Source organism: Microtus pennsylvanicus, chromosome 4, assembly GCF_037038515.1.
Source record: "Microtus pennsylvanicus isolate mMicPen1 chromosome 4, mMicPen1.hap1, whole genome shotgun sequence".
In the NCBI taxonomy this organism is placed as follows: domain Eukaryota; kingdom Metazoa; phylum Chordata; class Mammalia; order Rodentia; family Cricetidae; genus Microtus; species Microtus pennsylvanicus.
Genome location: NC_134582.1, coordinates 28,416,978 through 28,444,975, shown reverse-complemented (window position 1 = coordinate 28,444,975; position 27,998 = coordinate 28,416,978). Strand labels below are relative to the sequence as shown.

The window sequence follows — 27,998 nt, the reverse complement described above, 5'->3', positions numbered from 1 at the left end:
TTTTGCTAAATGTAACTAGGTTGAGAATATTTAATTTGAAAATTTGAAAAATGGGTATCTTGATTTCGACAGGTTTGGGGATCACTAGAGATTAGCCACCGTTGGTATATAAAACAATCAGGGCAAATCGAAGTTTTCTGGGGCCTCTTCAGAGCAGCCGCAGACTGTGAGGTCAAATTGGAGCATCGTCACTCAAACTTGATGCCTTGAGCCAGAGGAAGGTCTGTGCTGTAGTTGATGGTACTGGGAGGAAGAGAACTAAGTGAATGGCGGTGCATACACAGGGTAGAATACTTTCATAACATAAAAACATAGGCTCGTCTATATTAGCAACTTTCAAGTTGGTAAGAAAAAAAAATTGGTATACAAAACAATGTCAGTGTGACTCCTTAGAAAAGAACAAGGGAAACACAGACGTCTGGGAGATGCACACCCTCTGCTACCCCCAGCTTCCTTTGTAAGCCTTGTAAGCACATAGGCGATTTAACTTCCTTTCTCAGTAACTCGCATTGCATTATCAGGGGGAATTTAAATAGTCCCATACTGGTAAGAATGTAGTCATTTTTAAAGGTTTTCGTTTGTTTGCTTCTTTTTCCTTTCCCCAAACTAGTCACAAGACACTTGGGTTTTCTAGAGGAAAGGTATCCTGGGTCTATGGGCTCTGCAAAGTCAGAACGCTGTGTTTGCCTGCGCAGCTCTGAGCGCACAGGAAAAGGAAAAAGAGAAGCCAGCCTACAGCACAGCAGGAGGCAGAGCTTGAGCCCGCTCTGAGGGGACCAGGCTGAGGTCTCAGGAGCCCCGCCCAGCACTCGTCCCACTGAGCACAGCAGCGTGGCAATGACTGGGTCTCCTAGGCTACTGTACATGCATTCGAGCCAGTTCCACCCAAGTAGGCCAGAGAGCACAATAAAGAGAAAACAAGTCCCAGGCAGCATCTCCAGAAGCCGCCATGCATGTCCAGGCAAATGCCCTAAAGTCTTGTTCATACTTCTAAGCTGGTACCCCCACCCCAAAGCTTACAGGCCAGACCCCCACGCTCCTCTCTACTTCAATATGCAAGAAAACTCCATCACAGGAGAAATGGAAAGGATGGCTCCTTCCGCCTCCTCACGCTGAGTGGCCCGGTGTTCTCATCCTCCCTATTCCACCTCTGGGGCAGAATCCAACAAGGAAACCTCATAGTCAGTTGTTATGCTAGACAAAGAGGCTGGAAGGGACAATGGAAGGCGAGCGTCCTTTACTGTAAATATGCGGGAGTCACTTTTTTAGACCTTCTTCTGATTTGGGAATATCTGCATAGACAGGAGACTCCCTGGGGACAGGACTCAAGGCAGCCTGAAGTCCATTCCTGCTTCGGGTAGCTCTCTCTGTACACACTGCCTCGAGGCAACTTTACATTCCTGGGGTACCTCCATTAGGACTGCCACCCGTCCAAGGGCCAGCTGGAGAAGCTGTCCACATGTTATGTCACGCCAGTGCAGAAGTTTTCAGATTTGGGAGCATCCGGGATTAGTGGCGCTTTACCCATAGTAGAGCATGCGTGCTCAAAAAGGAGGCAGCTACAGACCCGGGAAAAAAGTAAAACCAAGTGGAACCGAGCAAAGACAGAACTGGAAGACAGACAAGCAGCAGCCCATTCCCGAAGGCTCGGAGACCAACCCTCCTGCCCAGAGCCCTTCCTTACCATGTGGACCTTCGCATGTACTGCTTCCAGGCATCGCTGCCGGACTCCCTGCCGCCGCCAGTGTGCTTCTCTCCTCCTAGAGAAAGGCAAAATCATCACACACCTTTCCTGTGGCCCTCAGAGGACACCTGAGCTAGCAGAACAAGACAGGGGCGTACACACCTATAATCCCAATCCTAGAGACTGAGGCAGAAAGATTTTGAGTTCAGCCTGGGGTATATAAGATATACCAAGTGTGTGTATGTGTGTCCCCAAAACAAAAGGGAAGGAAGAGGTGGTGGCAGTGGCAGCTGGAGATGGCTCAGTGGTTAAGAGCACTGTCTACACTCTTGTATGGGACCCAGGTTCAGTTCTCAGCACCCACGTGGCAGCTCACAACCACCTCTAACTCCAGTTTCAGGGGACCTGGCACCCTCTTTTTGGGCCCTGCAGGCACCAGGCATTTAAGTGGTGCTCACATACCCATGAAGACAAACACTGATACATATAAATAAATCTTAAATGTTTTTTAAACTTAAAAAAAAAGGAAGAAGGAAAGCAACAGAGACCCGAGCTAAACAATATGCAGAGAGGCTCTGGAGCACTCGGCTTTAAAAAGGGGTGCCATCAGGCCCCTCCCTCAAGGCTCAGGAATGTGTGTGGAAGAGGAAGCCGCAGGAGCCAGAGGTGATGGTGGTCCCAGCAAAGTGTCCCCCGAACACAACCAAACTGATGCACATATGAACACAGAGACTGTGGGAGCACACACAAAACCTTCACAGGTTCAAGTCAGATGTGGTCCCAGCACCAACAGGGAGAAATGAAGACTGGGCCCCAGCCCTAACTAAGCGACTACTGGCAAGCGATACTCCAATGGCGAAGGGAAATCGGTTTCCTTCAGTGGCATGTCAAAGTGCTTATCAGCCACACTCCACATCAGGCCCCATGCTCAGGAGTAGTCAGCCAAAACAAAGTGAACTCCATGGGGTGTTTTTGGTTTTTTTTTTTTGAACTTTTATTTAGTTTTGACATTTCTCTTTTTGTTTCATTGGTCTTTGGCCTGTTTGATTTTCATGTGTTTATGTTGAGAGAGAGACAGAGAGAAAGAGAGAAAGAAAGAGAGAGAGAGAGAGAGAGAGAGAGAGAGAGAGAGAGAGAGAGAGAGAGAGAGAGAGAGAATATGTAAAGTTGGGTATGGAGGAAGGAGGTTCTGGGAGGCCACTTATTTTTACTATACTTTGGGTTTTTTGTTATTGTCTTTCTTTTTTCCAACCTGGGCCTTTCTGGCCTGGTACACACTCAGGTTAGCCTCACTATGGCGATCTTTCTGCCTCAGCCTACAGAGAGCTGGGATTATAAGAATGGGCTACCACACTCAACCATTCTGGCTAATTTGTTTTTAATTTTTGTATACATTTTCTAAGTGTAAAGACCAGAAGACAACCTCCAAGGTCAGTTCTTTCCTTCGAGCATCCAGGGATTGGACTCAGAGTCTCAGGCCTGGTGGCAAACCTCCTTACCCACTAAGCCATCTTTGCTGCCCCACTATGAATAATTTTTAACAAGTTAAACTTAACATGTACCCCCCAAAAAAAAGCTATCAGTAAACATCAGTAACTCATAGGGTCCTCAAAGGGTCCAGAAAAATATACGACTTAGTATCTCATCTAGTGAAATATGAGGAGGGAACAGTAAAGTCCTAAGTGAAAGCATGCTGTTGACATGAGCACAGCCATGCCAAGGACCTCAGACCCATGAGAATAGCAAGGCCTTCCTTAGGTCCAAGTACGGGTGCACACCAACAGTTGGTCTTTGGCTAAAATCCGTGTGTGCAGAACATTTCAAGTGCAGCTCCCTCATCCCGAGGACTGCAATCTGAGACGTCCCCCGCAGCACTTCCTGTGGACATTAGCTAACCTGCCTCCTCCTCCTGTTCATACTGTAAGTAGTAAATGCACTGAGTTCCCCGGCTGCTGCTCTGTGTCTCCACCGGACTGCACAGACCACCAGTTCTCAGCTTTTCTGTACATGTGTCTGTCATTTCTTCATTCCACATCACCCAAGTCAATTTCTAAGTCTACTTTGCATGTGTATTTGCACATGTATTATATTTTAAGTTTCCTGGCTTTGAAGTAGAAAGTTTTAACCTTTCTGGATCTGGGATCTTCTGTCTAGAAAAAAAAATACTGACTTTCAAGGTTCATGTATCTTGAGCTAAGGGCCCTGCTCCTATCTAAGCAGAAGATGAGGACCCTGGTAAGAACTTGGGTTGGAGTGCACATGCTTTCCGGCATGCCAGATTACGGGTTACTGCAGAATATAAACTGTATTTCCATTTCTTACTTTGTTTTGTTGTTTTCTTGAGACAAGGTTTCTCTGCGTAGCCCTGGCTGACTTAGAACTCACTCTGTAGACTAGACTGGCCTCAAATGCAAGAGATGCACCTGCCGCTGATTCCCAAGTGTTTTGCTGGGGATTAAAGGCACGTGTGATAACCACCCAGCTTGGGTTTCCATTTCTGGACAAACTAAAGGCGAACACTACTATTCCTTTGCTGTTCAGTGTGGAAAGGAGGGCAGAGGCTCTTAGCTTAGTGGTAGAGTGTTGGCCTAGCATGCCTATCAGCCTAGGACCAAACCAAAAGTGACTTTTAAAAAGAAAAAACAAGTCTCTACATACCAAAGGCACCACCAATCTCAGCCCCGCTGGTCGGAATATTGACGTTCACAATACCACAGTCTGAACCTTTGGGCCTGTGGGCGAGGAGAGGGACAGTAAGAACACCGGAAATCAAAACAGAACAAAGCCCAGATAGTGCGGCTCTCACATGGACACAATCCACCCACCAACCACGTCAAACGTTTACAGACGTTCAAAACAGACTGAGTTATACCCAAGCCATCGGAAGATTCTGCCCAAGTCCTTGGTAAAAATGCTACTCGAGAGTCCTTGCTTCACCTCATTGTTCCACTCGAAGACCTCTCTTTCATTCTAGAGAACGAGACCAGAACCTGTGAGCATTATCAGCACCACTGTGCTCAGGTCAAAGCTCACGGCATAGAACAGAGTTTTAGTGCACAAAAGAAAACCAAGAGGTTATCTCTGTGAGTTCGAGACCAGCCTGATCTACAGAGCTAGTTCCAGGACAGGCTCCAAAGCCACAGAGAAACCCTGTTTTGAAAAACCAAAAAAAAAAAAAAAAGAAAAGAAAACCAAGAGGCAACGCTTTGCTAAATCCGTTTTCTTTCATGGCTTAGATCTTTTTTTCTTTTTTTTACCTTGAATTTGAAGACATAGAGAATTGGAGCGAAAGTCTCCTCATGCACGATGGGGGCGTCATGGGGCAGGCCAGTGATAATGGTGGGCTCTACGTAATTGCCAGGATGATCCATCACCTTAAGCAGAAAGAAGATAAAAAGAATGGATGGGTTTCCTTTCCCCAGACTTGGGATCGGAGGACGTCATCCTTCCTACATTTATGAGGAGAGAAACAAAACAGCATTTCCAGGTAACTGTTTCTCCAAAGCAGCATCCTGTTTGAGTGAAAGCGACCTCCTGCTCCTATTTGTCAGAGAGAAAACAGAGAAGGAGTTTGGAGAGGAAAACCATGCTGTGTGCTCCAATAACGTTATTTGGTGGGGCAGACGGCTGATATGCTTGTTTTTGAGTTCATTTTAAAATAGGCAATCTGGACCCATCACGTAATTCATTTAGTAGCAGCGTTTACCCCACTTCACACACTGAGTATGACCAAGACTCGGAGTGATGGCATCTGGACGTGTGACCCTCAGGGAGGCCATCAGTCGTTAATAAATGAAGGCAGCAGAACAGACCTAAACCAATACGGCCAGTGTCCCCTGTCCTTTGGTAAGGTCACTTGAGGACTCAACTACGACCCAGGGAAACATCGCCAGTACTCGGTACTGGTCTTCAACATCCAGTTTCCAGTGTTTCCAAACCAGTTTCTGATACTCTGTTACGCATGCCCTAGGGAATTCATATTCACTGCATAAAACTCCAAAAAGACGCATGCGTAGCCAGCCCCCATACAACCTCTCCACTTACTGAACTCTGGCTCTCTAAGCTCTGCATCAACCCTGCACTCTAAACTGTTTGTGTGCAACTCTACCTGTTCCTGCATGGGTCGACAAAACCATGAACTCAAGTCTCACACAAGGGTGGACCCAATTTCTGTAACAACTAGTCCTAGGGACTGACTCGAGGGCAATTATTCTGACAGTTTCTTCTGGGTCTCAGGGCTATTCTGTCATCATGCATTCCTCAAAACCCTTTTTTCCCTTGTAATGGGGAGAAGAAGAGCATCCATCTGGGACCCTTCTGGAACCCACCTTTTCTCAGCCATCTGAGTTCAGGGGAAAGAAAGACACAAGGCTGTCATTATCCACCCACAATTCTCATTACCTTGCCCCCGAAGGCCACTGTGCCTCCTTGTTTCTTTGCTTCTTCCACGGCTCGAAGAAACATGCTCACTGCCTGTTTGGTATGTAGTGGTCCATAGAGAATATTCGCTGGGGAGAGAAAAGAGATGCCCTCAATGGCATGGTGTTTTTGTTAGTGGCTTTCCAAATGAAGAGGCTAAACCCTCCTCCCTCTATCCTCAGTTAAGAGCAGGATCAGCACTTTTGCTGTGAAGGACCAGATGCTTAGCATCTTATGCTTTCTATCAAGTATGTGGTTTCCAACACAACTACTCAACCCCACCTTTGTAGTCTGAAAGCTGCTATACACAATATGCAAATGAGCAGGGGTAGCTGTGAGGCAGACATATGCAGATAGCAAACTGAATATGCTTGCCAAACCCTACCTTAGAGGAAGGGCTATCAAAGTGATGCCCTAAAAACACAGGAGTGGCATGTTCATAACAGTGTGCCCACTCTTGAAGACCACTATAATCTCTGTGGCTAGTGTGCAGCTCCACGGGGTAGACTGACCAACTGCCAGAAACGAGAGCATTGAAGGAACCTCAGGGGCTTAAACCTCTGCAAGCATGTAGCCGTTGGTCATGGGAAGACCTCAGTAAAGTTATTTCTAGCAGAAGAAATAGCAGAAAAGAACCAGGAATGCTTGAAAACACTGGAAAGTTGGACAAACTGGAGCCCAGGCCAAGTGGACATGGATCTAGTGGACAATAAGCAAGGTGGAAGGAATCCATATCATAAAAGCCTGGGAATCTGCCACAGAGGGAATCTTTTTTTTTTAACAGACTTAATTCACTTTTATTTTCCTTGTATAAAAACCCTTATGTGGTGGCCACAGCTGGAGCCTGGGTCCTCTGAACAGAGACTCTGGTGTAGGTTTTCACAAGATGGTCAGTGAATTCCTGATAAGGAGACTTGGTGAACACAGTCTCTTTCCAGAGGTCGGGGGTCAGGTAGCTGTAGGTCTTAGAGATGGCATCAAAGGTGGCCTTGGCAAAGTTGCCCAGGGTGGCAGTGCAGCCCCTGGCTGATGTGTAGCAGTCATCAATGCCAGTCATCATCAGTAGCTTCTTGGTCACAGGAGCAGAGACTATGCCAGTGCCTCTGGGGGCAGGGATGAGACGCACCAGCACAGAACCACAGCGGCCTGTCACTTTGCAAGGAACAGTGTGGGGCTTGCCAATCTTGTTCCCCCAGTAGCCTCTCCGCACAGGGACAATGGAAAGCTTGGCCAAGATGATGGCCCCTCGGATGGCAGTGGCTACCTCCTTGGAGCACTTGACACCGAGACCTATGTGACCATTGTAGTCCCCAATAGCGACGAAAGCCTTGAACCTGGTCCGCTGGCCTGCCCTAGTCTGCTTCTGCACGGGCATGATCTTCAGAACCTCATCCTTTAGGGAAGCTCCCAAGAAAAAGTCAATAATCTCAGATTCCTTAATGGGCAGGGAGAACAGGTAGATCTCCTCGAGGGACTCGATCTTCATGTCCTTAACCAGGCGGCCCAGCTTGGTGACGGGAATCCACTCGTCTTCAGCTTTACCTCCGCGAGCCCCGCGGCCTCGGCCTCGGCCACGGCCTCGACCATAGCTGCTGCTGCCGCTGCTGCCGAATCCTCCGCAGAAGCCGCCACGGCCTCCTAATCCTGGGCCCCCGGATCCTCCGGGCCCTCCCGCTGCACCGGCGTCATCCGCCATTTGGTGTTTTCCAGAAGAAGAAGAAGACCACAGAGGGAATCTTGATCTTAGTCTAAGCAGAGTAAGATCACTGGAGTGTCCCTAGCCAAAGGGTGAATTATATTTTTTTCACTTATTTTTATTCCCAATTATGTGTATGCTTGTGTTTGTGTAGGCGAAGGCATGAGTGTAGGTGCCTGCAGAGGCCAGAGGCGTCAGACCCCTGAAGCTGGAGTTAGGAGATGTTTTAAAAGCTGGACATGATGGTGCATGTCTTTAATCACAGCATGTAATAGGCAGAGGCAGGTGATCTCTCTGAGTTCAAGGCCAGTCACTAAGGCGACACTAAAAGACAATGTATCAACCCACTCCCCAAACACAAAAAGCAGTTGTGAATCACCTGATATGTACGCTCCCGGTCTCTGCAGTATGTGCTCTTAAACCTGAGCCATCCTCCCGGGCCCAAACCAACCCTTCCCTGTCTCTCCCCTGCTTTTTTTAAAATATGGGCTATCACTATGTAGTTCTATCTGCCTAGAAGTACTATGCAGACCAGGCTAGCCCCAAACTCACAGAGATTAGCTAGTTCTGCCTCTACCTCTTCCTGAGTAATAGTCTCAAAGGCATGCACCACCATGCCCAGCACTGAATACATCTTAGAAACCACTCTGGTTACTATGCAAGAGAGCTGTGGAAGCAGCAGGTCTAGGGACTCGAACACTTTCCCTGCAGATGGTGGTGACTCAGAAAGGATACAGCAGCAAAAAGAAAAAGAACTCAATTATCATCCGACCCCACCCTACCATCACCCTACCCTATCATCATCACCCCATTCATCCATCACTCTATCCAATCACTACCCCACCCCACCATCATCACCCCATTCAACCATCACTCTATCCAATCACCACCCATCCAACCATCACCCCACATCACCCCATTAAACCATCACCCTATCCAATCACCACCCCACACAACCAGGATCTCAGCTCTTACATATCAAGTATGAGATTCAACCTAGGAAGACAGGTCATCAAATTGCCCTCAGACCTCTCAGAAAAGGGCACCCACCACTACCTCCAACTCAGAAGCTCAGAAGTACAGGTAGCACCAGCTGTCAAAAGGGAGTAACTTTTAAGAAAAGAACCAGCTACTCACGGTCCCAGGGGTTCCCAACACGGATCTGTGAGTAGGCACCTTTCAATCTTGATACAACTTCCTCATGGATGCTTTCGTGCAAAAACTACGTAAAGAACAAGCATTCAGGGGAATAGCAAGATGAATATACACATCCTGAGATAGTAAAAAAGTTCTTCAACAGTACTGATTAGTAACTACTAAAATACTATCATCTCTGAAAAGAAACTAGTTTTAATATTAACTATGAAAATAAACCACCTCTTCTAGGTGGACGTTGAAGTAAAACCATAAACCAAAGCTAGGGATGCAGGTTAGCCGGTCATGCTGATCTTAGCATTCAGGAAACCCTGGTTTTTTCCCCCAGCACCACACATCAGATATGGTATATCGCACATCTATGAGCCCAGTATTAGAAAGATAGAAGCAGGAAGATTAGAAGTCCCAGGCTATCCTCAGCTACACAATAGCTTGAGGCCAGCCTGGGATACATGAGACTCTGTCTCAAGCAAAAAAAGCACCCAAAAATGCAATCAAAGAAAACACCATAAACCATGTCTGTATCAAGTTTCTAAGAGCCTGGCCTGCTAAGCTACAAACATCTACCTGTAGCTCCAGTCCTAGGGAATTTGACACACTACTTCTAGCCTCTGAGGGTATCAATCATACATGAGGCACATAGATATACACGCAGACAAAATATCCACACACATGAAAATAAGTCATGTTTTTAAAGATCATATTGTCACTTATTCTTCAACTTGGTCTGGTTTAGAAATCAGTCTTATATAAAACATTTGCTCATAATTGGGAGTGAGGGAAAATTACACAGAACCAGTTCCTCTATGACTCTGTGGCAGCTTTTAAATGTAAATGTAGCCAAATTGTATACCTAAAACTTATTTAGCTGTAGTCTTTCACTATAGGAGAGCCACAAACAAATAAATCAAGGATTTATTTCTAAATTGAAATCCAACTCAATCTAGTATATCAATTCAACTACCCACATCCCCCACACTGAACACACTGAACACACTGAAGCTAGACAATACCTCCTCATACCGACGTGTGTGTGTGTGTTTAAAATACTACCCAAGCTAAATGCAAACTCCTGGACTCAGAGGACTCTCACCTCACCCTCCCAAGTCCTAGAATTACAGGTGCATGCCACCACCTCAGTTCAAACCATATACGAAGAAAAGAATGGACGTGACAGTCATTTGCTTTCCAATAAGCCGTATCACACTGAGTGAAATCTGAGACTCGAGGCCAACACTTACAATATCTGAAATGTTTAGGAAAAAGCAAAGCAACTGTTTAGTTAACAGTTTTAGAACTTGACTCGTCTGATCTCCTAGAAGACACTGGACTTAGTCCATGTTAGCCATGGACTCTGACTCAAAATTGGCATCACCTCTGCGTCCAGCTTCCGTCACCTGAGCCCACTGCAGCTTAGGGTGGTTTAGCATCTGCCACCATCACAGGAGTAGAGGAGGAGCACACATTAGCCGCTCATGTTTAGGGAATATATTTTTCTAGTAACTCTTCTATGACGCCCAGTCAACAGAGTTCATTAAATGGGGGTGCTCAAAAAGCAGGACAGGGGGCTTAGCAGTTAAAGAAGTCTTGCTGCTCTTCCAGAAGATCCATGTTTGGTTCCCAGGACCCTCACTGAGCAGTTCACAACCACCTGGATTCCGGCTCTAGGAGATCTGACACCTGCTTTGGGCCCTCTGAGCGCCCCTGCACACAACACACACAGACACATACACACATTCGTAGAAAGAGGAAGGACAATCTCAAGCATGTTTGTGGACACACTCACCAGTCTCCTCACAGAGGTACACCTCTGGCCAGCTGTTCCCACGGCGGCAAACAGAGCTGATGGAAGAACCAGGCAAAGGTCTGCATCCTCAAAAGCTTAAAGAAACAAAAGTGTGCGCCATCAGTGTGCAGTAGGCAGACAGAGAGAACATTTGCTAAGCAGTATAAAGCAATGCCTTTAGAAAATACAATAACATCAAAATAATCATTGCAAAACAGACGGTTCATGGTACAGAGTCACACATCAAAGGGGGAAGGTATGCTTTTCTTCTAGGGGAGGGTATATAATGACAGAGCAATGGAAACTACAACCTTTACCCAATACACAGGTAAACTGAGTCTCGGTTGGATCATGTCACCTTTCACCTCTGTTTTAGAGACCCCCCTCACTACTGCTCCATGAAAATCCAATGAGCTTTGCCACCTCAGGCTGCTTGCTTGTCCCAGTCCATCCCTACTGCCACAAAGCTTCCTGTTCCTACATGAGATAGCCTGTCCCTGCTGCAGGAGATGATCAACATCTGTTCCAGCTTTCCCTGAAGACATCCAGGTAAAGTCCTATCACTACCGTCTCCTCCATTCCTCTTCCTCTCCCCGAAGATGAGGAAAAGTCGTCTTTACAAGGTTAACCTGTAGGAGGCTAATTTATGACTTACAATCCCTGCTTCCTTGTGCCTTCCGGAATCTTACCGCCACTGTCCCCTCCTATGCTGTCACCTGTCCAAACTAAGCATCCTCGGATCAGGAAGATATAAAGAGGCATTTCACACACACAGCCTAGACTTCCTATCCATTTCACAACTCTGTAATCCACTATTTAATTGTTCTCCCAGTTCTGGGGGGCCAAATTCAGAGTCTTGTACATGTGAGGTTGTGTACTAGCTGTGTCCTTGACATCAGATCTCAGAGCACAGAGCACAGTGCTTCAGTCCCCTCCATCCATTCAGACTGGGGCATCATTAGCCTACGTTACAGACGAGCAAACTGCTGCTTTAAACGCTGCACAGGGGAATAACTCAGTAGAGTAAGAGCATGTACTGCTCTTCAAGAGGACCCCAGTGGTTCTTAACACCTATGGCAGGCAGCTCACAAGCCCCTATAACTCCAGCTCCAGGGGAGCTGATGGCTCTTTTGGTTCCTCAGGTACCTGCACCCACTCGCACAAATACACACACAGACACACACACTTAAAAGTAAAAAAAAAAATCTTAAACAAAAAAAAATTGTTCCTTCCTAACATGAAAGCCCCCGATACTCCGCTAAAGGTCAACTTTGTGTGTGTGAAACCTAAAGCAATCGGCAAGTCACTTAGGAAATAACTGATTATTCTAGAAGAGCACATACCAGTTTCTAGAGAACAAGATAAGGAAAAGCATGAAGAAGTAATACCACATTAGAGACAACAGAAGTCTCATGCCCACATTCAGGACCCCAGGTAACATTTTTCCCAACATTATCCTGTTTCTTAAGCACCGTCTTCCTTTAAGCCAAGTTCATGTCTTGACTCCTAAGGAAAATTCCTAAAGATGGGCACAGAGTCCCAAGCACAAAGGGGCTTGGGAAAGGATGCGTTTCTATGCAAGTCCCACACATTCAAGATGACAGCACAGAAAGCCTTACCAATGATGGCATTGTTTCCTCCAAGCTCTAACAAGCTTTTCCCTTTAAAAGAAAACAGACACAATTATTTCCTGTTCCAGTACTCAGTGCACACTGGCTCACATTAGAGCCATTCTAGTTACTTTTTCCTTTACTTTCTGATTATTCAAGCAGCTTAACAATGATATTAATGACAATCACAACATTGTACAACAGTTACATACAAGAATGTGCTCTTGAGAAATACACGGAAAATGGATATTAAGTGCACACACTGTGTGCGTGTGAGCCCATGCATGTGCGTGTTTCTAGGGAGAGTAAATGACAAAGCGTTATGCACATAGCTGTTGCTGCTGTCCGCTTTGGTCAGGGAAGCTTCCGTGAGCAGTGACTGCACTGACTCATAACTGGTCAAAGTACTGAGAATCAGCTGAAAGCCCACCATGAATGGGATGGGACATCGCTATCACACCCTCCAAAGTAGTAGGGGCCGGTGCCTTCCAGGCAGGATGTGGCTATGGCAAATTAGCTCAAAGGAGCTGTGTGATTACCCATATAAGATGGGGCCTGTCAACACTTGTCATGGAAAAGTGGACTCGTGGGGTCCCACTGCTGCCTGGGGACTTATACACAGTTAATGGTTGGTGGAGCAGGGAGAGATCAATTCTTCAGCGGTGTAGCAACCGGTAAGGCACCTGTGAGCCTATAAACAAACCCTCACCCCCCCGATCCTTTAAGCAATGAAATTCATTAGGGGCTGACAAGATGGCTCAGCAAATAAAGCCTGCAGCCTGAGTTCAATCCCCTCCCCAAGACCTACATGAATGGCATGAATCGACTCCTGCAAATTGACCTCTTACCTCCACATGTGTGTGTATATGTATGTGTGTGTGTGTGTCTGTATGTACATGCATTTTTAGTTAAGTTTGAGGTTTAGAGTAAGACGAGGAAAAATTTCATACTAATTCAAGTGGCTATCTACTTGTCCGAGCACTACCTGTCAAAAGAGACTGTTCCTACCCATTGAAATTGTCTGGCAATTGTGCCAAGAGGATAAGACACCCATGAGCAATAAATGTACGGGCTCTTGGTTCTATCCCATTGCTCTATGACTTCATGCGATAATTTGGGGGTTAGTTGTACAATCAGGAAGTATGAGCTCTCCATCACTAACATTTTTCAAAATTGCTTCAGATATCCAGCATTCTTCACATTGCCATAGGAATTTCGGCATCAATTTGTCGCTTGACACAAAACAGACAGCTGATGTTGATATTAACTACACTGAGCCCAGAGATCACTTGAAAAGAACTGCTATCTTAATAAGCCTAAACACCAGGAAAAGTGAAAATGGGATGGCTTTATTTAGGTCTTAATGTCTTTCATTAGCTACTCTCACAAAGACTAACACTACTTTAGATTTATGTGTGTTTTATTTTTTTATGTCACCATAGTGGAATTGTCTTCTGAATTTCATTTTTAAGTCACTCATAGTTGCTACACTGAAAAATAATTTTTTTAAACAACCTTATTGACCTTATTCTTTATTTTGTTGAGCCTTTTGTTTGGTTTGCTGTTTTTCAGTTTCTTGGGTTTTTGGAAAACAGGGTCACAATATAGTACTGGCTAGAACTCACTATATAGACGCGGCTGGCCTTGAACTCACAGAGGTCCACCTGCCTCTGCCTCCCAAGTGCTGGGATTAAAGGAGTGCACCACTAGGTCCAGCAATGACCTGCAGATATCATATACTGATTCAAACCCTCATCACAAAGCCCACACTCACCAAACCTCTCCTGCACCGTGAGGGCCACCTGCTTCCCAACCTGGGTGCTCCCGGTGAAGGACAGCAGGTTCACACGTGAATCCTTGGCCATTGCTGTGCTACAAGGGAACACAGAGAGTCACCCAGGCAAAAAAAAACACCTAGAAATGACGGCACCCAACAGTACCAGCAAGAAGCATGACATGAGCCCTTGGCAAGACAGTCAAGGTTACAAGGAAGTCTATCCCAAGGCATAAGGTAAGGAAACAAACTGTTCACAAGTAGCATCACGGGGAAAGCAAGCCGACCTGCTCTGTGAGCTATGACAGCCCTTAAAGGAACCTCCTTAGGTCATGAAGAGAGTTCTTCCTGTACTGAGAGGGAGCAGAGACAACGTGTTCCTTGTGCCTTCTTAATGAGCACCAGGCGCTTTCAGGCTCCTGATCTGCAATACGACCCCTTTAAGAATAGCCAGACCTGGGGCTGGGGTGCTGGCTCAGCAGTTAAAAAAGACTAGTTACTCTTCCAGAGGACCCAGGTTCAATTTCCAGAACCCACATGGTAGCTCACCACCATCCATACATAACTCTAGTTCTGGAAGACCCAACTCTCTTCTGGCTTCTACAGGCACCAGGCACACATGTGGTACTCATGCAGGCTTTATTTAAAAGAAAAGGACCGGATCTATGACACAAGCCTGTAATCCCAGCGACTTGGGAGCCTGAGGTAGGAAGAGCACATGCTGAAGGCTTGCCTGTGCTAGAGTGAGTTCAAAGCAATCCTGAGCTACTTAGTAAGGGACTGTCTTAAAGTCAAATTGCTCACAATTAACTCTAGGACCCAGATGACACACATTTCTCTTGGGGCTGAGGGTGTAGCTTGCGTCCTAGCACTCAGAAGGCAACCACACAAAACTGGATGCAGCGGTCTATACCTATAATCCCGGAAGTTGAGGTGAAGTCAAGAGGATCAAAGCTCAAGTCATGTCCGCTACCCTGAGTTCTCCAAAATCAGTACCTCCTTTGAACCCCCTTTTCTCTCCCAACTAAAATTTCCCCCCAAAATATACAATTTTTAAACAATTAAAAACTGCTCTGGGATTTCCAGTTGGTTCTCAGGAACACAGCTCCAACACTACCGACAGAAACGTCACCGTTCAGTTGTCTGTGCTTCCGTTCAGCATGAGCAATGCAGGGTAGCCCTGCTCTGGCCTGCACACTGGACAGACTGAGCGAATTACTCAGGTACAACTCGCCAGGTTCAGCCCACAGGCGTGAGCGCCTGCATGCCAAGTGGCTGTGCTTAGCCAGATCCTACGTATGCTGCTGAGCGATGCCAAGGCCAACAGGACAGGATATCCAGACTGCAAGAACAGAGTAGGCCAAAGAATACAAAACTCATGTTTCGGTGACATTTAAAAACACTTCAGTGGCTACTATGGGGGTAGTGAGGTAGGAGATAGGTTTTCTATCATTCTCATCCATATGAACAAAGAAGTAAGAACCTAACATCTAGAGCAGCATGGTGATAGCCTTGACTCGTAGGAAACCTCCCTGGTCAAAGGGGAAGCTGGTTTTAAAAATAATAGTGACTCCAGCTTTCCTGATGATTCAAAACAGTATTAGTCAACTCCAGATTCAAGATGCTGTGTGTGACCTTATGCTAAGCAAAAGACTCATAAAGACAGTGTTAAAAAAAAAGAGCTGATATTATATGATTCCATTTATACAAAATAGCACCAAAAGAAAAATTCAAGACAAAAAGTACATCAGTGACTGTCAGAAACTTGGGGAAGGCAGTGGGAAGTGGGTGTGGACAATACCCTGGAATAAGATAGCAATGGTTGCACAACAATGAATGTTCTCCAAGCCACTCAGCAGGGGCTGAGGGTACAACTCAGTGGGACACACAGAGTACACACACAGAGTTCCTGGGCTCCCACCCCAAGACCAACACGAAACTAACAAAAACCCACCACACGATACAGTTTCAAAGAGATGGCGTTACAGCATATGAACCCTGTGGCAGTTAAAAAAAAACCCAGTCCTTTTTTTTTCTAGATAGGGTCTCAACCTTGTCGTGTAGCTGAGGATGACTTTGAACTCTTGATCTTCCTGACTCCACCTCCAGAATCCTGAGATTACAGGCATATGCCACCATACCTGGCATATTAAATGCTAGGAACTGAACCCTGAGTTTCCTGAATGCTAGACTAACACTCTACCCTCCCCCCACCTCCGTATCTTCCTGGGCTATATTCCGTCTCCTATTACAATCAGCTAAGGAAATGCCACTAGGCTAATTCCTCAGGCATGGAGAGCAATGTCACAGCTTTGTTTTATAGTTCTCTGGATAACTCATGTATCAGGAAATTATTATCTGTCAAAAATATAAGTGCTAACAATCAGTAGGTCAAGAACTAAAACACAAGTATTTCTCAGGAAGGTTATTCACTAAAGAGCATAGCAGGTCTACAGGATTAACACACAGCAGGTCTACAGGATTAACACACAGCAGGTCTACAGGATTAACACACAGCAGGTCTACAGGATTAACACACAGCAGGTCTACAGGATTAACACACAGCAGGTCTACAGGATTAACACACAGCAGGTCTACAGGATTAACACACAGCAGGTCTACAGGATTAACACACAGCAGGTCTACAGGATTAACACACAGCAGGTCTACAGGATTAAAGCACAGCAGGTCTACAGGATTAACACACAGCAGGTCTACAGTATTAACACACAGCAGGTCTACAGGATTAACACACAGCAGGTCTACAGGATTAACACACAGCAGGTCTACAGGATTAACACACAGCAGGTCTACAGTATTAACGCCCACAGAAGGTTCCTCGCCTCTTTAGCCACACTGGGTTTGGTTATTATGGTGGAAGACTCCCAGCAATCAACCCAGGGTCCTTCAACAGAAAGATGCTCTTCAACCATTCACCTACCCAATATCTGCTCCACCACAAGTCAGGGAACAAATGGCACCAGGGAGCTGGTTGTCCTCCAAAACCTTGGCAATGATCCTAGGAAGGAAACGACAGAGACGGCTCAGCCAACCATTTCACTCGGAACATTTTTATAAACGAGAGAAATCCCTCTCACGTAACCTCCCTTCCCAACTTTCCCTCTGAATCTTCAAATACTGGACCTGGGGTTTCCTCACAGATTATAGATAAGGTTTGCAAACACAGTGGAAGTTTGGGTTTAAAACAGAGTGCTAAAGGAAAACATATACAGAATATGAATAGGAAATGGAAAGCAATGAGTGGTTAAAACATATTTTCATCAAATATGCCCAACTACGAAGACACATCTGAGTCAATATGGCAGACTGGAGGCTGGAGTGTTGTCAGCATGGAAGTACAGGGATGAAGCCTTGCTTTTCTTCTTTTGTCCCTAATCACCAGGTCGGCCTGATCTACAGAGTAAGTTATAGGACACAAGGTTGTTAAAGACAGAACAAAGAAAAATCCTATCTTGAAAAAACAAAAAAAAAAAAACAAAGCAAAACAAACAAACAAAAAGCAGTGCTCATCAATCATCTTTGCAAAATTCTGTCATGCCCAGGAAAAAGAAAGCTACACATACTTACTTTGTGACGGCTATGCTAACAAGAGAAGTTGTTGGCGCTCCTTTCCTAGAGACATTTTTAAAGAGAGAGCGAGAGAAAGAAAATTAACTTGAGAAGAGGCAAATACCTTTCATTACAAAGAAAAACAAAGCTACGGAGAAAAGGTTCTGTCCAATTAGGCAACAAATAACTCTAGTAACTGAAGTGGAAACCTATCCTTTAGGTGGCGTCTCTGGGCACAATGGATAAGGAAACTTATCCATTCACGAACATCAACCCGCACCAAGCAATGCTGAGCCCACCTGCTGCAGGACCGTCGGAGCTGCCAGCTAGCTACACAACACTGTACGGTTCTCACTTAGGACTGTCAATTTAAGTGGACTAAGCATTGCCTGGGAAGTGCTGAAATACCCAGCATAGAAACCACACACGCTTAGAAATGTGCTTCCAGAGGTCACCAACTGAAGGGGGAAGAGCCACCCCAAGCATGGGGAGCAGCGTCCCATAGCTGGGCTCCAGGACAGGATAAAAGGGAGGAAGCCAGATGAACACTAGTCTTCTTTCTCTGCTTCCTGACTGCACGGATGTGAGCAAGCTGGTACCATGCCACCTCTGTGTGACAGACTGTACCCCGCCCTCCACCTGCGATCCAAAAGAACCCTTCCCCTGTAAGTTGCCTCTTATCAAGCAGTTGGTCTCAGCAAGGAGAAATCTCAAAACAGAATGCATTGGTTCCCTCAGCAAGATGGTACCAAATCGTTACGCCTTCAAACTACACTTTGTTTTATAGAGAGATTGAGAATATTCTATTGAAGGCATATTTAACACTAATAAATTTGGCTGGGCACACTGCTGCATGCCTGTAGTCTCTGCACTTGGGAGGCTGAGGCGGTAAGATTGCCTGGGTAACATAGTGAGATCTTATTCTCAAAAAAAAATCAATTTAGAAAAATCCTGGACAAGGTAGCCTATGCCTGTAATCCCGGCACTTAGAAGACAGAGGAAAGAGTGCAAAGTCTTCCTCCAATAAATAAATAAATAAATAAATAAATCATCTGAACTGGAAGCTGAGCCATTAACATATGGAGCCTAACTCCAGGTATATTTCGTATCAGAACCTATCAGGTACGAATCCTGCGCTGAGAGGGAGAACAGCAGGGAGGGAAGAGGACACTACTGTATCCACACACGTCACTGATGGTAAAATACAAATTGAAAATGAAGACAATCAGCACGTGTGACTTCATGTATTAGTTGAGAACGTTTGGGAAACACTTTTAACACATCTAAAACCCTTTGAGCAGAGCAGAGCAGAGCGATCACTATTGCTATAAATTCATCCCCTTCTTTCCATGAGACCAGAGAACGAGCCCAGCTTACCAAACGCAGACGTTTCCTGTGATCAGCGCGATGGCATTGTTCCAGCCAAACACGGCCACGGGGAAATTGAAGGCAGTGATGATCCCCACCAGGCCTAACGGGTTCCACTGCTCGATGAGAGCATGGCCAGGTCCTGAGATGTGTAAATATTCATAGTGAACATAAATGTTAATAGAATAAAATCCTAAACCATTCCTCTGCAGGTCAGACGTGCATGTACCAGACCAGAAGATTCCTGCTGCTTCCTTGGATCACCTCACACAGCCAAAGGGTATGAATATATCACTTAATAAAAAACAGAACTGTTTATTACTATACCACGTCAGCGAATTTAATAATGTTCATTATACCTCATACCTCAGGAGCCGCAGAGGTAAGGGCATTATGGGTACCATTTGGAAGTTAGGGACAAGTCAGTGAAGCAGTGGGAAGTTCCCCCAGGAGATGTGAACACAAAGGGTAAGATATAAGCAGAGCACAGAACACGTGATTCTCAGATCTGGATCCATGCTCTTTATGTTGTCTCTTGACCTCTCCAACGTGAACAAGGAAGGTCATGTTATAGGCTCATGCTGGATTACAAAAACGTTATATTCGCTGCAAGGAAATTAAAAGCACAAATAGAAATGTTATATTTTGGCAGAATACGTGGCTCATTTGGTAGACTGCTTGCCTAGCATGTGCAAAGCCCTGGGCTGGATCCCCAGCATAGCATACACTGGGTGTGGTGGCTCGTGCCTGTCATCCCAGAACTCAGGAGGTGGAGGCAGAACGATCAGTTCAAAGTTTTTCTCAGCTACATGGTAAGTTCTAGCCCAGCCCAGAATACATGAGACACCGTATTAAAAAAAAAATCAAAACTCAAATTGCGATTGTCAGTTTTAAAGCTAATCCCACAAAAGTTTATTTTCACCAATAGCTGGTTGGACCAAGAAATGCTGACTGGTTAAAATTACACACTGCTACATGGTAGGGAAGTGGCCCTTCCTGTCATCATTCACACTGGAAGCAGGCTTGGGGACCTCCCAGCATAGCACCTCACACTGAGGCCATCCTGCAGGCCAGCACCCCAACTCCTGCTTGGCAAGGCTAGCCTTCACTCCAGCTCTCCCTTCTTCACCCTACTGCCATCAATCCCTCGCTGGGAGGCTTCTACAGTCGGCACAGATGTTGCAGCTGTTCAGGGTAAAGTCCAAACTCCTCCCAACAGGGATCCTTCCTTGCACCGTGTCCTCCAGCTGTGCCGAAGTAAGGCAGTCCCCACGTCCATGTTCCTCCATCCTTGACTTTCCACAACCCCCTTCCCCACCTGAAGTATTCGACCCCGTAGTTCCACTTCCCTGAGAGGCCTTTTAAACAGCATCCCCCAGGCTGGGGTAGAAGTCCACTACGTGCATATGGTGCTATCCTCCACTCAACTCTATTACAGCTACCAATTCCCTGACACCGCCCTCAACTCTAAAACCTAAGGATTTGGTGTGCAAGTCTGTGTGCACACACGTGGAGGCCGGAGGGCAACAAACTCAGTTCTCTCCTTCCACTCCGGGGGGCCTGGGAATGGAACCATCTCGCCCGATCTCACTGGGCCACGGACATTTTGAAGCTCTGTACCACAACTCCAAACACTTGGTTCAGCAACTCCCGGCTTACTTTCAGAAGGTAAGACAGGTCCCCCGATCATCCTTGACAAGCCAGCCGCGTAATCACAAATGTCCACATACTCCTGAACTTCTCCTATGCCTTCCACTAAGATCTTCCCCATCTCCAAAGACACCTAAAAATATAGAAATCCAAGTAGAATTTCTCCAGTAGAATCTGTATTTAAAACATGAAGCTGAGGACAAATAAAACATTATTTTATGTAAACAAGAAACTAAGGAAAACTGTTTTCTGGTGGGTTTTTTTTATCTTTCTACTTCTTTATTTACTTGCTTTTGTCTTATTTTTAATACAATTTGTCTATTAATTCTTTGGGAATTTCAACCATGCATAATGGATTTGTTTCAATGATTTTTAAACCACATACTTTTTTCACTTTTCTCTCTTTTCTCTAAAACAATGGATCTCAAAACTTGTTTTTCTTAGAAATCACAACCTTAGGACACACATACAATGTTGATCCTTTTAAATCTGATTCAGTCTAGTGGGGAAAGGAAGCCCACAGAACTCCAGCAGTTAGGCGTCTGAGGCAGAGGGATGGATCACGTAAGCCAAGGTGAGACAACACAGCAAAAACCTCAGCTTCAAACAAAACAAAATGGACATATGAAAACTGTGAGAGCCTGTTCTCTACTCAAGAGATCGCGAATAGACTCGAAAGAATTCCTTACCAGCTTTCCCAGCACCCGGATCTTCTCTCGCAAGGCATCGCCAATCTTCCGCACTATTTCTCCTCGCTTTGGGGCAGGAATCTAAGAAAAGAGTGGAATTTTGGTGTCAAAGTAGATGTCTGTGTGTACCACACTGTCAGATGTGCACCGCTGAAGAACAGACTGCAGCTACGTCGTTAGAGGCTGAACAAACTGCAGCTACATCGTCGTTAGAGGCTTTTTGGGTCACGTCGGCACTGTGATACGGCTAAGCATCCTTGGAGCGAATCTCTTCTGGGAGGCACAGATGAAAAGGCAGCAAACAACTGTCCATTGCTGATGGTCTAAAGACAATTACTGAAAGCGAAAATGACAAGACTAGATGCAGGGGCAATCTAAGCGCAGACTCTGCTGAATCCTGAAGGATGGAAAGAGTTGGCCTGAGATTCAGAAGGAACCATGACGGATAAAGGGCTGGTGGGAAAGGCCAGGGCCTCTATAGCTAGAGATGTCACTAAAAGCTTGGGTGTGTCTATCTAGAGTAATACAAGCATGTTTGAGAACAGTTTATGTGCTTTCAGGGTCTGTTTTCCCAGACTGATTTTAAGGCCTTTATTTATTGGTGGTGGTGACGGAAACCTGTTTTCAGCAAAGGCATGGAGGCACACTCCTGTAACACCAGCACTCGGGAAGGCAGCAGTATCGGGGGCTCACGGCCAGCCTTGGCTCTATCAAGTTTGAGGCTACTCTAAGTTACGTTAAACCCCCTCTCTCAAAATAAATATATAAGCAAACAAACAAATAAATGAAGCAGCTTTTATAAATTACTTTTCCTTTGTATTTATACTTTTTTACTTCCTTTAAGGAAAAATATTCCCTTTGGAACTTCTAGGCTTAACTGGAATGAATGAAGCAATATTCTGTTGTGAGGTCAGCAAAGCCAAAAGAAGGACAGAGGGCAGGCAGCGAGGCTCCGTGGGAGGGTCCTCGAGGGAGGCTGTGGACCGGGCAGCCCGCTCTGATGTTTTCGTTAAGGCCCAGCCATCTCTAAGTCGCTGTCACACGACCGGAGCCCAAGAGGACTATTAGAACAAGCTGTCTCTACACTAAACTTTGAACTCAATTGCTTAACTCACATGCCAACAAACAGATCCCCCACTCATCCAATTCGCTCTCATACGAGAGTGGCTGGCCTAACTCATCCAGCAACTCCACCTCGACTCAAAAACGCAAAAGCTGCTGAAGGAATGTTGAACGCAATCTGGCAGTGTGGGGCAAGATACTGAAGTAATAAATGAGAACCTAAATTGGAAAAGACGATAGAGCACAAACATTTCAGAAAGATTACCAGGACAGCAACAGCAGCCACTGTAGCAAGGGGGACAGACGTAACAGTCAGCAAAGGAGAGAGACAGGGTGGCTCAGCAGCTAAAGGCGCTTGCTGCTCAAGCCTGGTGACCTGTGGTCGATCCCCAGAACCCACCTAAGATGGCAGGAGGAAACCAACTCCACAAAACTGACCACTGACCTCCATATGCACATTATGGCACACACACATCACCACCACCATCACCATCCGCACCAAATAAAGTCTTTAAAATCAGTCTAGGAAAACAGACCCTGAAACCGCATAAACTGTTCTCAAACATGCTTGTATTACTCTAGATAGACACACATGAGCATAAAATATTTCTCATTAAAAGAAGAGAATGATTCCAGCATTGGGAGACTGAAACAAGAAGATATTCCCTGGCCTCCATACAATATATCGCAGAAAAAAAAAAAGAAGACAAAGAAGAAAGAAGGGGAGAAAGGATGCCCTTGGCGACGTGAGTTTGATTTCCAAGGCCCATGTGAAGTCAAAGAGAAGTGATTCCACAAAATTGTCCTCTGACCACCCCACGTCCTCCCTAATACATGTGCCAACACACACGCATCATGAGCACAGACATACAAAAATAGGCACTTTTTAAAAGTACGCATTAGTTTTTTGGCATACAAAGGGATCCTGAAATTGTGCACACGTCATGTAACGTGCACAGAAGAATCACAGCGGTGGAGTAAACACGTGAGAGCTGGGGGAGAAATACCCAAAGGCAGCTCTGACAACATCTGTACTGGCAAGGTTGGAGTTAAGACTAATTTGATTTTCATACTTCATCATCCTTAAAACAAAAGGAGAAACCAAAACGCCAGGGAGCTGTTGAGACGACTAAGTGGGTAAGGGCACCTGCCACCAAGCCTGAGGACGCAAGTGCAGGCTCCAACACATGGCATCATGGTGTACTGACGCTCGCCACGTGCCAGCTCCACCATGAACACCTGCAAACAATGCATGATTAAACGATATAACCCTCGTGACAACTCCTGAAGACAAGCATCCCTCATCTCCCGTCTTCATGAACACACTCTGATGGAGGCAGAGGGCTGCCAGAAAACCCTAGTGACTCCTTCTCTCCCGATTCCCCCTCCACACCAACCTATAGTGGAGGCTCAGGGAGCCCAGCCCAGGAGCCCCTCAGAGTTCTCACTTTGGCTCTCTGTTTTTTGGGTTTGTTTTTGGTTGTTTGCTTGCTTGCTTATTTTGTCTGAGACAGGGTTTCTCTGTGTAACAGTCCTGGCTGTCCTGGAACTTATTTTGTAGACCAGGCTGGCCTCGAACTGGCAGAGATCCACTTGCCTCTGCCTCCCACATGCTCGGATTAAAGGTGTGAGCGACCACCCATTGAGCAGCCGCACTTCGGCTTTTTTTTTAACCCATGATGGATGGTGTGCAAAGGCGAAGGAGGCAGATTCTGCCTCGTGGCCCATAGGAACTCCTCAGCCCTGAGAAAACAGTGTGCCTGCTCTGGAGCCAGGCATGCTGTGAAGACATGCTGTCCCTGGCCAGTCTGGGAGGAGAGGCAGCAGGCGCACAGAACAAAGAGCTCCCCTTCTTTTGCTCAATTACAAGTTTTGGGGGAGAATATTCCTGGCTCCGGTTTACGCCATATCATAAGAGTTTTCATCGATTTTAAAGTTACCCATCCCTGTAATCCCAGATGGGAAGGACACTATTTTGTGAATACCAGGGAGGAGATTAACACAGTCCCCAAGATCGCACATTTCAGCCCTGTCTCATGTTTATCTGTCTTTCATAATTACAGCAGGTGACCTGTTCAGCAGTGGGGACCAGGGACGCATCCTTACCTCTGCCCACATTTTCCATGCTTCCTTGGCTTCCTTTATAGTTTCTTCATAGTCTTCCGAACTGGCCTAAGAATTGGGGTGAGAGAAAAGGAATGAGGAAGAGTGAGAATTCCCAGAAAGAGGCTGTGTCTGCAGATACTGATTAGAACTGCAGAGGGCCTTTAATCCCAGCACTCAGGAGGCAGAGCTCTGTGAGTTCGAGGCCATACAGGTCTACAGAGTGAGTTCTAAGACAGCCAAGCGTACACAGTGAAATCCTGTCTCAAGAAAAAAAAAAAAAGAACAGATGCAGAGGGGTTGGAACGCAGCCTAAGTACCTTACTCTGAGCTAGTTTCAGCCCCCTGAATTCCTCGCTCTCCTCAGTGTCTGTCGGATCATTTTGTGGCTAACCGATAAAAGATCTTCTGGAATCTATCAATTTAACAGACCACTAGTCCCAAAGGTAGAGAATGTCACTAGATAACAGACGGAGCCCCCATCTCGCTGTACCCACTATTGCCTTGACGTACAACTTTCATTTCCCTGCGACTATAAAACTCTAAGAGACAGCTTCCCTGAGGGAGCAACCTGGAGTAACCTGGCTGTGTTTCTCAGGGTGTGGTGGTTACTCAAATATGGCTCCAGAAAAGGCTATATCCTATTCCCTTTGAGGTGAGAGCTGTGGGTTTCTGTTTTGTTTTGTTTTTGGTTTGGTTTTTCAAGACAGGGTTTCTCTGTGTAGCTTTAAAAGCTTGTCCTGGAACTCGCTCTGTAGACCAGGCTGGCCTCGAACTCACAGAGATCCACTTGCCTCTGCCGCCCAAGAGATGGGATTAAAGGCATGTGCGCCACCACTGCCCAGCAACTGACCACAGTTACTTGCCTTCTAGAATACATATACATCTTTGCAAAAAAGAGTGGAAATTTCTCTCTCCCTAAGACTCAAGACGATAATGATTTCAACAGTCTACAATCCAGAAGGCTGGAGTTGTAGCTGGGGGCAAAACTCTTGACGAACATAGCTGAAGCTCTGGGTTCAGTTCCCAGCTAGGTGGAGAAGGGGGGAGGGATATAGAAATATTAAATAAAACTAAAGCATATATAGAAACACCAGCTAGAATCTAATACAAGAAAAGACAGCACAATTGTGCTTTAAAGCCTCGTTTTTCAAATCAAGGTCTAGCCTCATCTGGATACAACATATGACCCATATTAGAAAGTTCAATCGTGGGCTCCAATCCAGATTTGAAAAATCAGAATCTTCATTCTTAAAAAAAGAAAGAGAACCTCTAGAATGAATCAGAAGCAATACCCAAGGACAACAGGAACGCAGTTCAACTTGTCTAGCATGCACGAAGCTCTGGGTTCAAGCCCCAGCAAAAGCCTAGCATGGTGCTGCACGCCTATTGCTAAGTCAAAAGTCAGCTAAAAGCAAGCTCTAGACTAGGTATCTTGTATTCAAACAAAAAGGAAAAAAAGCCTCTGTCTCATCCTCTCTGATGTACCTTTTCCAGCTAATACCACCAAGCCAGAGTGAGCAGACCCCCCAGAGAGGCTCACAATGACAAGAAAGTCCATGATTCCTCACTTCCGAACATCTGTGCTGATCTTAACCTTTGCCTCTAAAGACCTAGCACAGTTCCCTGTAACAGCCTGAGTTTCAGCAACTTACCTGTCGGATTCTTGCTATTGGCTCATTGTTAGCAGGACAATAGGTTGTAATTACCTTGAAAGAGACAAACAGAAGATAACAACCATACATGGAAATTAGAACCATTCCCTAATTGAGGAGAAACCAAATCGAAAAAGAAAAGCAAAATAGGAGCCTTTAGGGTAACTTCTGTTATGATTAACCCACTCTTCAGAGCAGTCTTGGGTTTCTTGTCTATGCATTGGGAACTTTCTGTAAAATCCACGAGCTGGCCATCTAAATACTAGGGTCAAGGCGCACAACACACTCACTTAGGGTAACCAGAAATTCAACTGACAGTTTAACTTACTGCTTTACCACCTTACTCTGCCCACCCTCTGATCTGGAAACACACCGCCCAAGTCCAAACTACAAAAAAGCCTGGGTTGATGAAACTGGAGGTTTCCAAGTGGAAAGATAGGACTGAAGCGCAGCTAAAAGGCTACATTTTATCAGCCATTAACGACTAAAGCCACAAAAGAAGCACCTGAGGGCAAAGAGGTTTTTTGTTTGTTTTGTTTTTGTTTTTTAAAGGGGAAACAGAACGTAACCCCCAATTTCACAACAATTAAAAATCACCTGGCTCTCCTACGGTCAACGGTAGCCTTGAAAAGAAGTTGTGTTTTCTGTACCAAAGCAGATTCTGGTACAGCTGAACGTCAGGTTTCTGAAAAAGCTTCCTTTCCTTCCTTTGAAACTACGCAACACCCTCCTAAGTTTTGGGCAACTATAACTTACCTGTCTACTGCATTCTAGAAAACGTTTTATTACCGTGACAAGTTTGGGCAATAAATATTGAAAATCAAGTCTTCAAGGTGAAAAAAATTCACAAGACTTTAGCCAGGTCGAGCTTGTGACAGATCCCAAGTAAAACTGCCATACGGTTTTAAGCCCTGGGGTTTAGCCTTCCTGGAGGCTCCAAAACCTCCATCGATTCCTAGCGGCGCTAAAATCTAAAGTTCGCTTATTGTTGTCTTTGTGAGAAAACTATTGTACGAATTTAAAACTTCCCACCCTGTCTATCCTTCCACAGTTCCAGTCAAGAGACGATGGTAATGGGGGCGCCCGTCTCCTGGCCTCCCAGGCAAATCCTTGGCTGCCACTTTCCGGGGCGCTCGCATACCTCTCCTCCGCCGCGCCAGCGTCCATTATACACGCCCGCGTTTTCCTCGCGGAGCCCCAGCTCTTGCAGCCAAGAATACTGGGGATGATTGATCAGCAGAGTGGACATGAGGGCGGTAGGCCTGCACGGAGGGCGGAAAAGCTTGCAACTCTTCACAGTCTGCTCGCACGCCGTGCGAGCCAGACGCCACATACCGAGCTCAAAAGCGCCAGAAGCCCCCGCCGCAGGGGAGTCCCGGAAATGTGGCCCCGCCCCCCACCCGAGAGAGTCCGCAGGGCAGGCCCCGCCCCCTGCCCAGTCCACGGAGGACCTTCCTCTCCCACCCCCTTCCGCGAATGTCCACTGGGCAGACCCCTCTCCCGGGAGCCGATTGGGCAGCCTCGCTCCACCCCCCGACCACACGCCCCCCCCCGTTTGCTCCGGCGGGGGGGTCTTACTGATCTCACACGCTGGACAACAAGGTTGCCTCGGGGTCTGGGGTCAGGGCAGAAGTGGGGGCGGAGGCGGAGATGGGGGACGGAGACGGAGGTGGAGGACAGTGGCGGAGGTGGAGGACCGGGGCGGAGGTGGAGGACGCGGGCGGAGGTGGGGGCGGGGAAACGCGCCTCCCTTTGGTTCTGAAGTCCAGTGGGTTAG

The 27,998-nt window shown here is 46.2% G+C and overlaps 1 protein-coding gene and 1 pseudogene across 2 annotated transcripts; both read right to left on the bottom strand.

Moving 5' to 3' along the window:
* Aldh7a1 (aldehyde dehydrogenase 7 family member A1) lies at positions 1-27,957 on the bottom strand. 2 transcript variants are annotated; one of them, XM_075968637.1, is made up of 19 exons: positions 27,800-27,957; positions 27,363-27,483; positions 26,222-26,275; positions 24,570-24,635; positions 21,402-21,482; positions 20,722-20,845; positions 19,072-19,204; positions 17,713-17,757; positions 17,066-17,143; positions 14,125-14,222; positions 12,360-12,401; positions 10,741-10,835; positions 8,937-9,021; positions 6,086-6,192; positions 4,942-5,058; positions 4,557-4,654; positions 4,343-4,416; positions 1,685-1,760; positions 1-243 (listed from the first exon to the last, which is right to left on the bottom strand). In XM_075968637.1, exons 2-19 carry the CDS (start codon positions 27,468-27,470, stop codon positions 189-191), a joined length of 1,536 nt encoding a protein of 511 aa, XP_075824752.1. In that variant the 5' UTR covers positions 27,471-27,483; positions 27,800-27,957; the 3' UTR covers positions 1-188. The 2 variants fall into 2 exon arrangements, with proteins under 2 accessions (XP_075824752.1, XP_075824750.1); XM_075968635.1 differs by lacking the exon at positions 27,800-27,957 and having other exon boundaries at positions 27,363-27,710.
* LOC142847704 (small ribosomal subunit protein uS5 pseudogene) lies at positions 6,873-7,814 on the bottom strand (annotated as a pseudogene).
* Positions 27,958-27,998: the final 41 nt, after the last annotated feature.

What these genes read in the sequence shown, in the direction of transcription:
- Aldh7a1 (XM_075968635.1), bottom strand. Translation starts at nt 27,554, where the DNA reads ATGTGGCGTCTGGCTCGCACGGCGTGCGAGCAGACTGTGAAGAGTTGC. An exon ending in TGTGGTGGAGCAGATATTGG is followed by an intron (nt 14,223 to 17,065) that starts GTAGGTGAATGG and finishes GTTCCCTTGTAG; the next exon opens with CACAGCAATGGCCAAGGATT. An exon ending in GTACCTCTGTGAGGAGACTG is followed by an intron (nt 9,022 to 10,740) that starts GTGAGTGTGTCC and finishes TTCTTTACGTAG; the next exon opens with TTTTTGCACGAAAGCATCCA.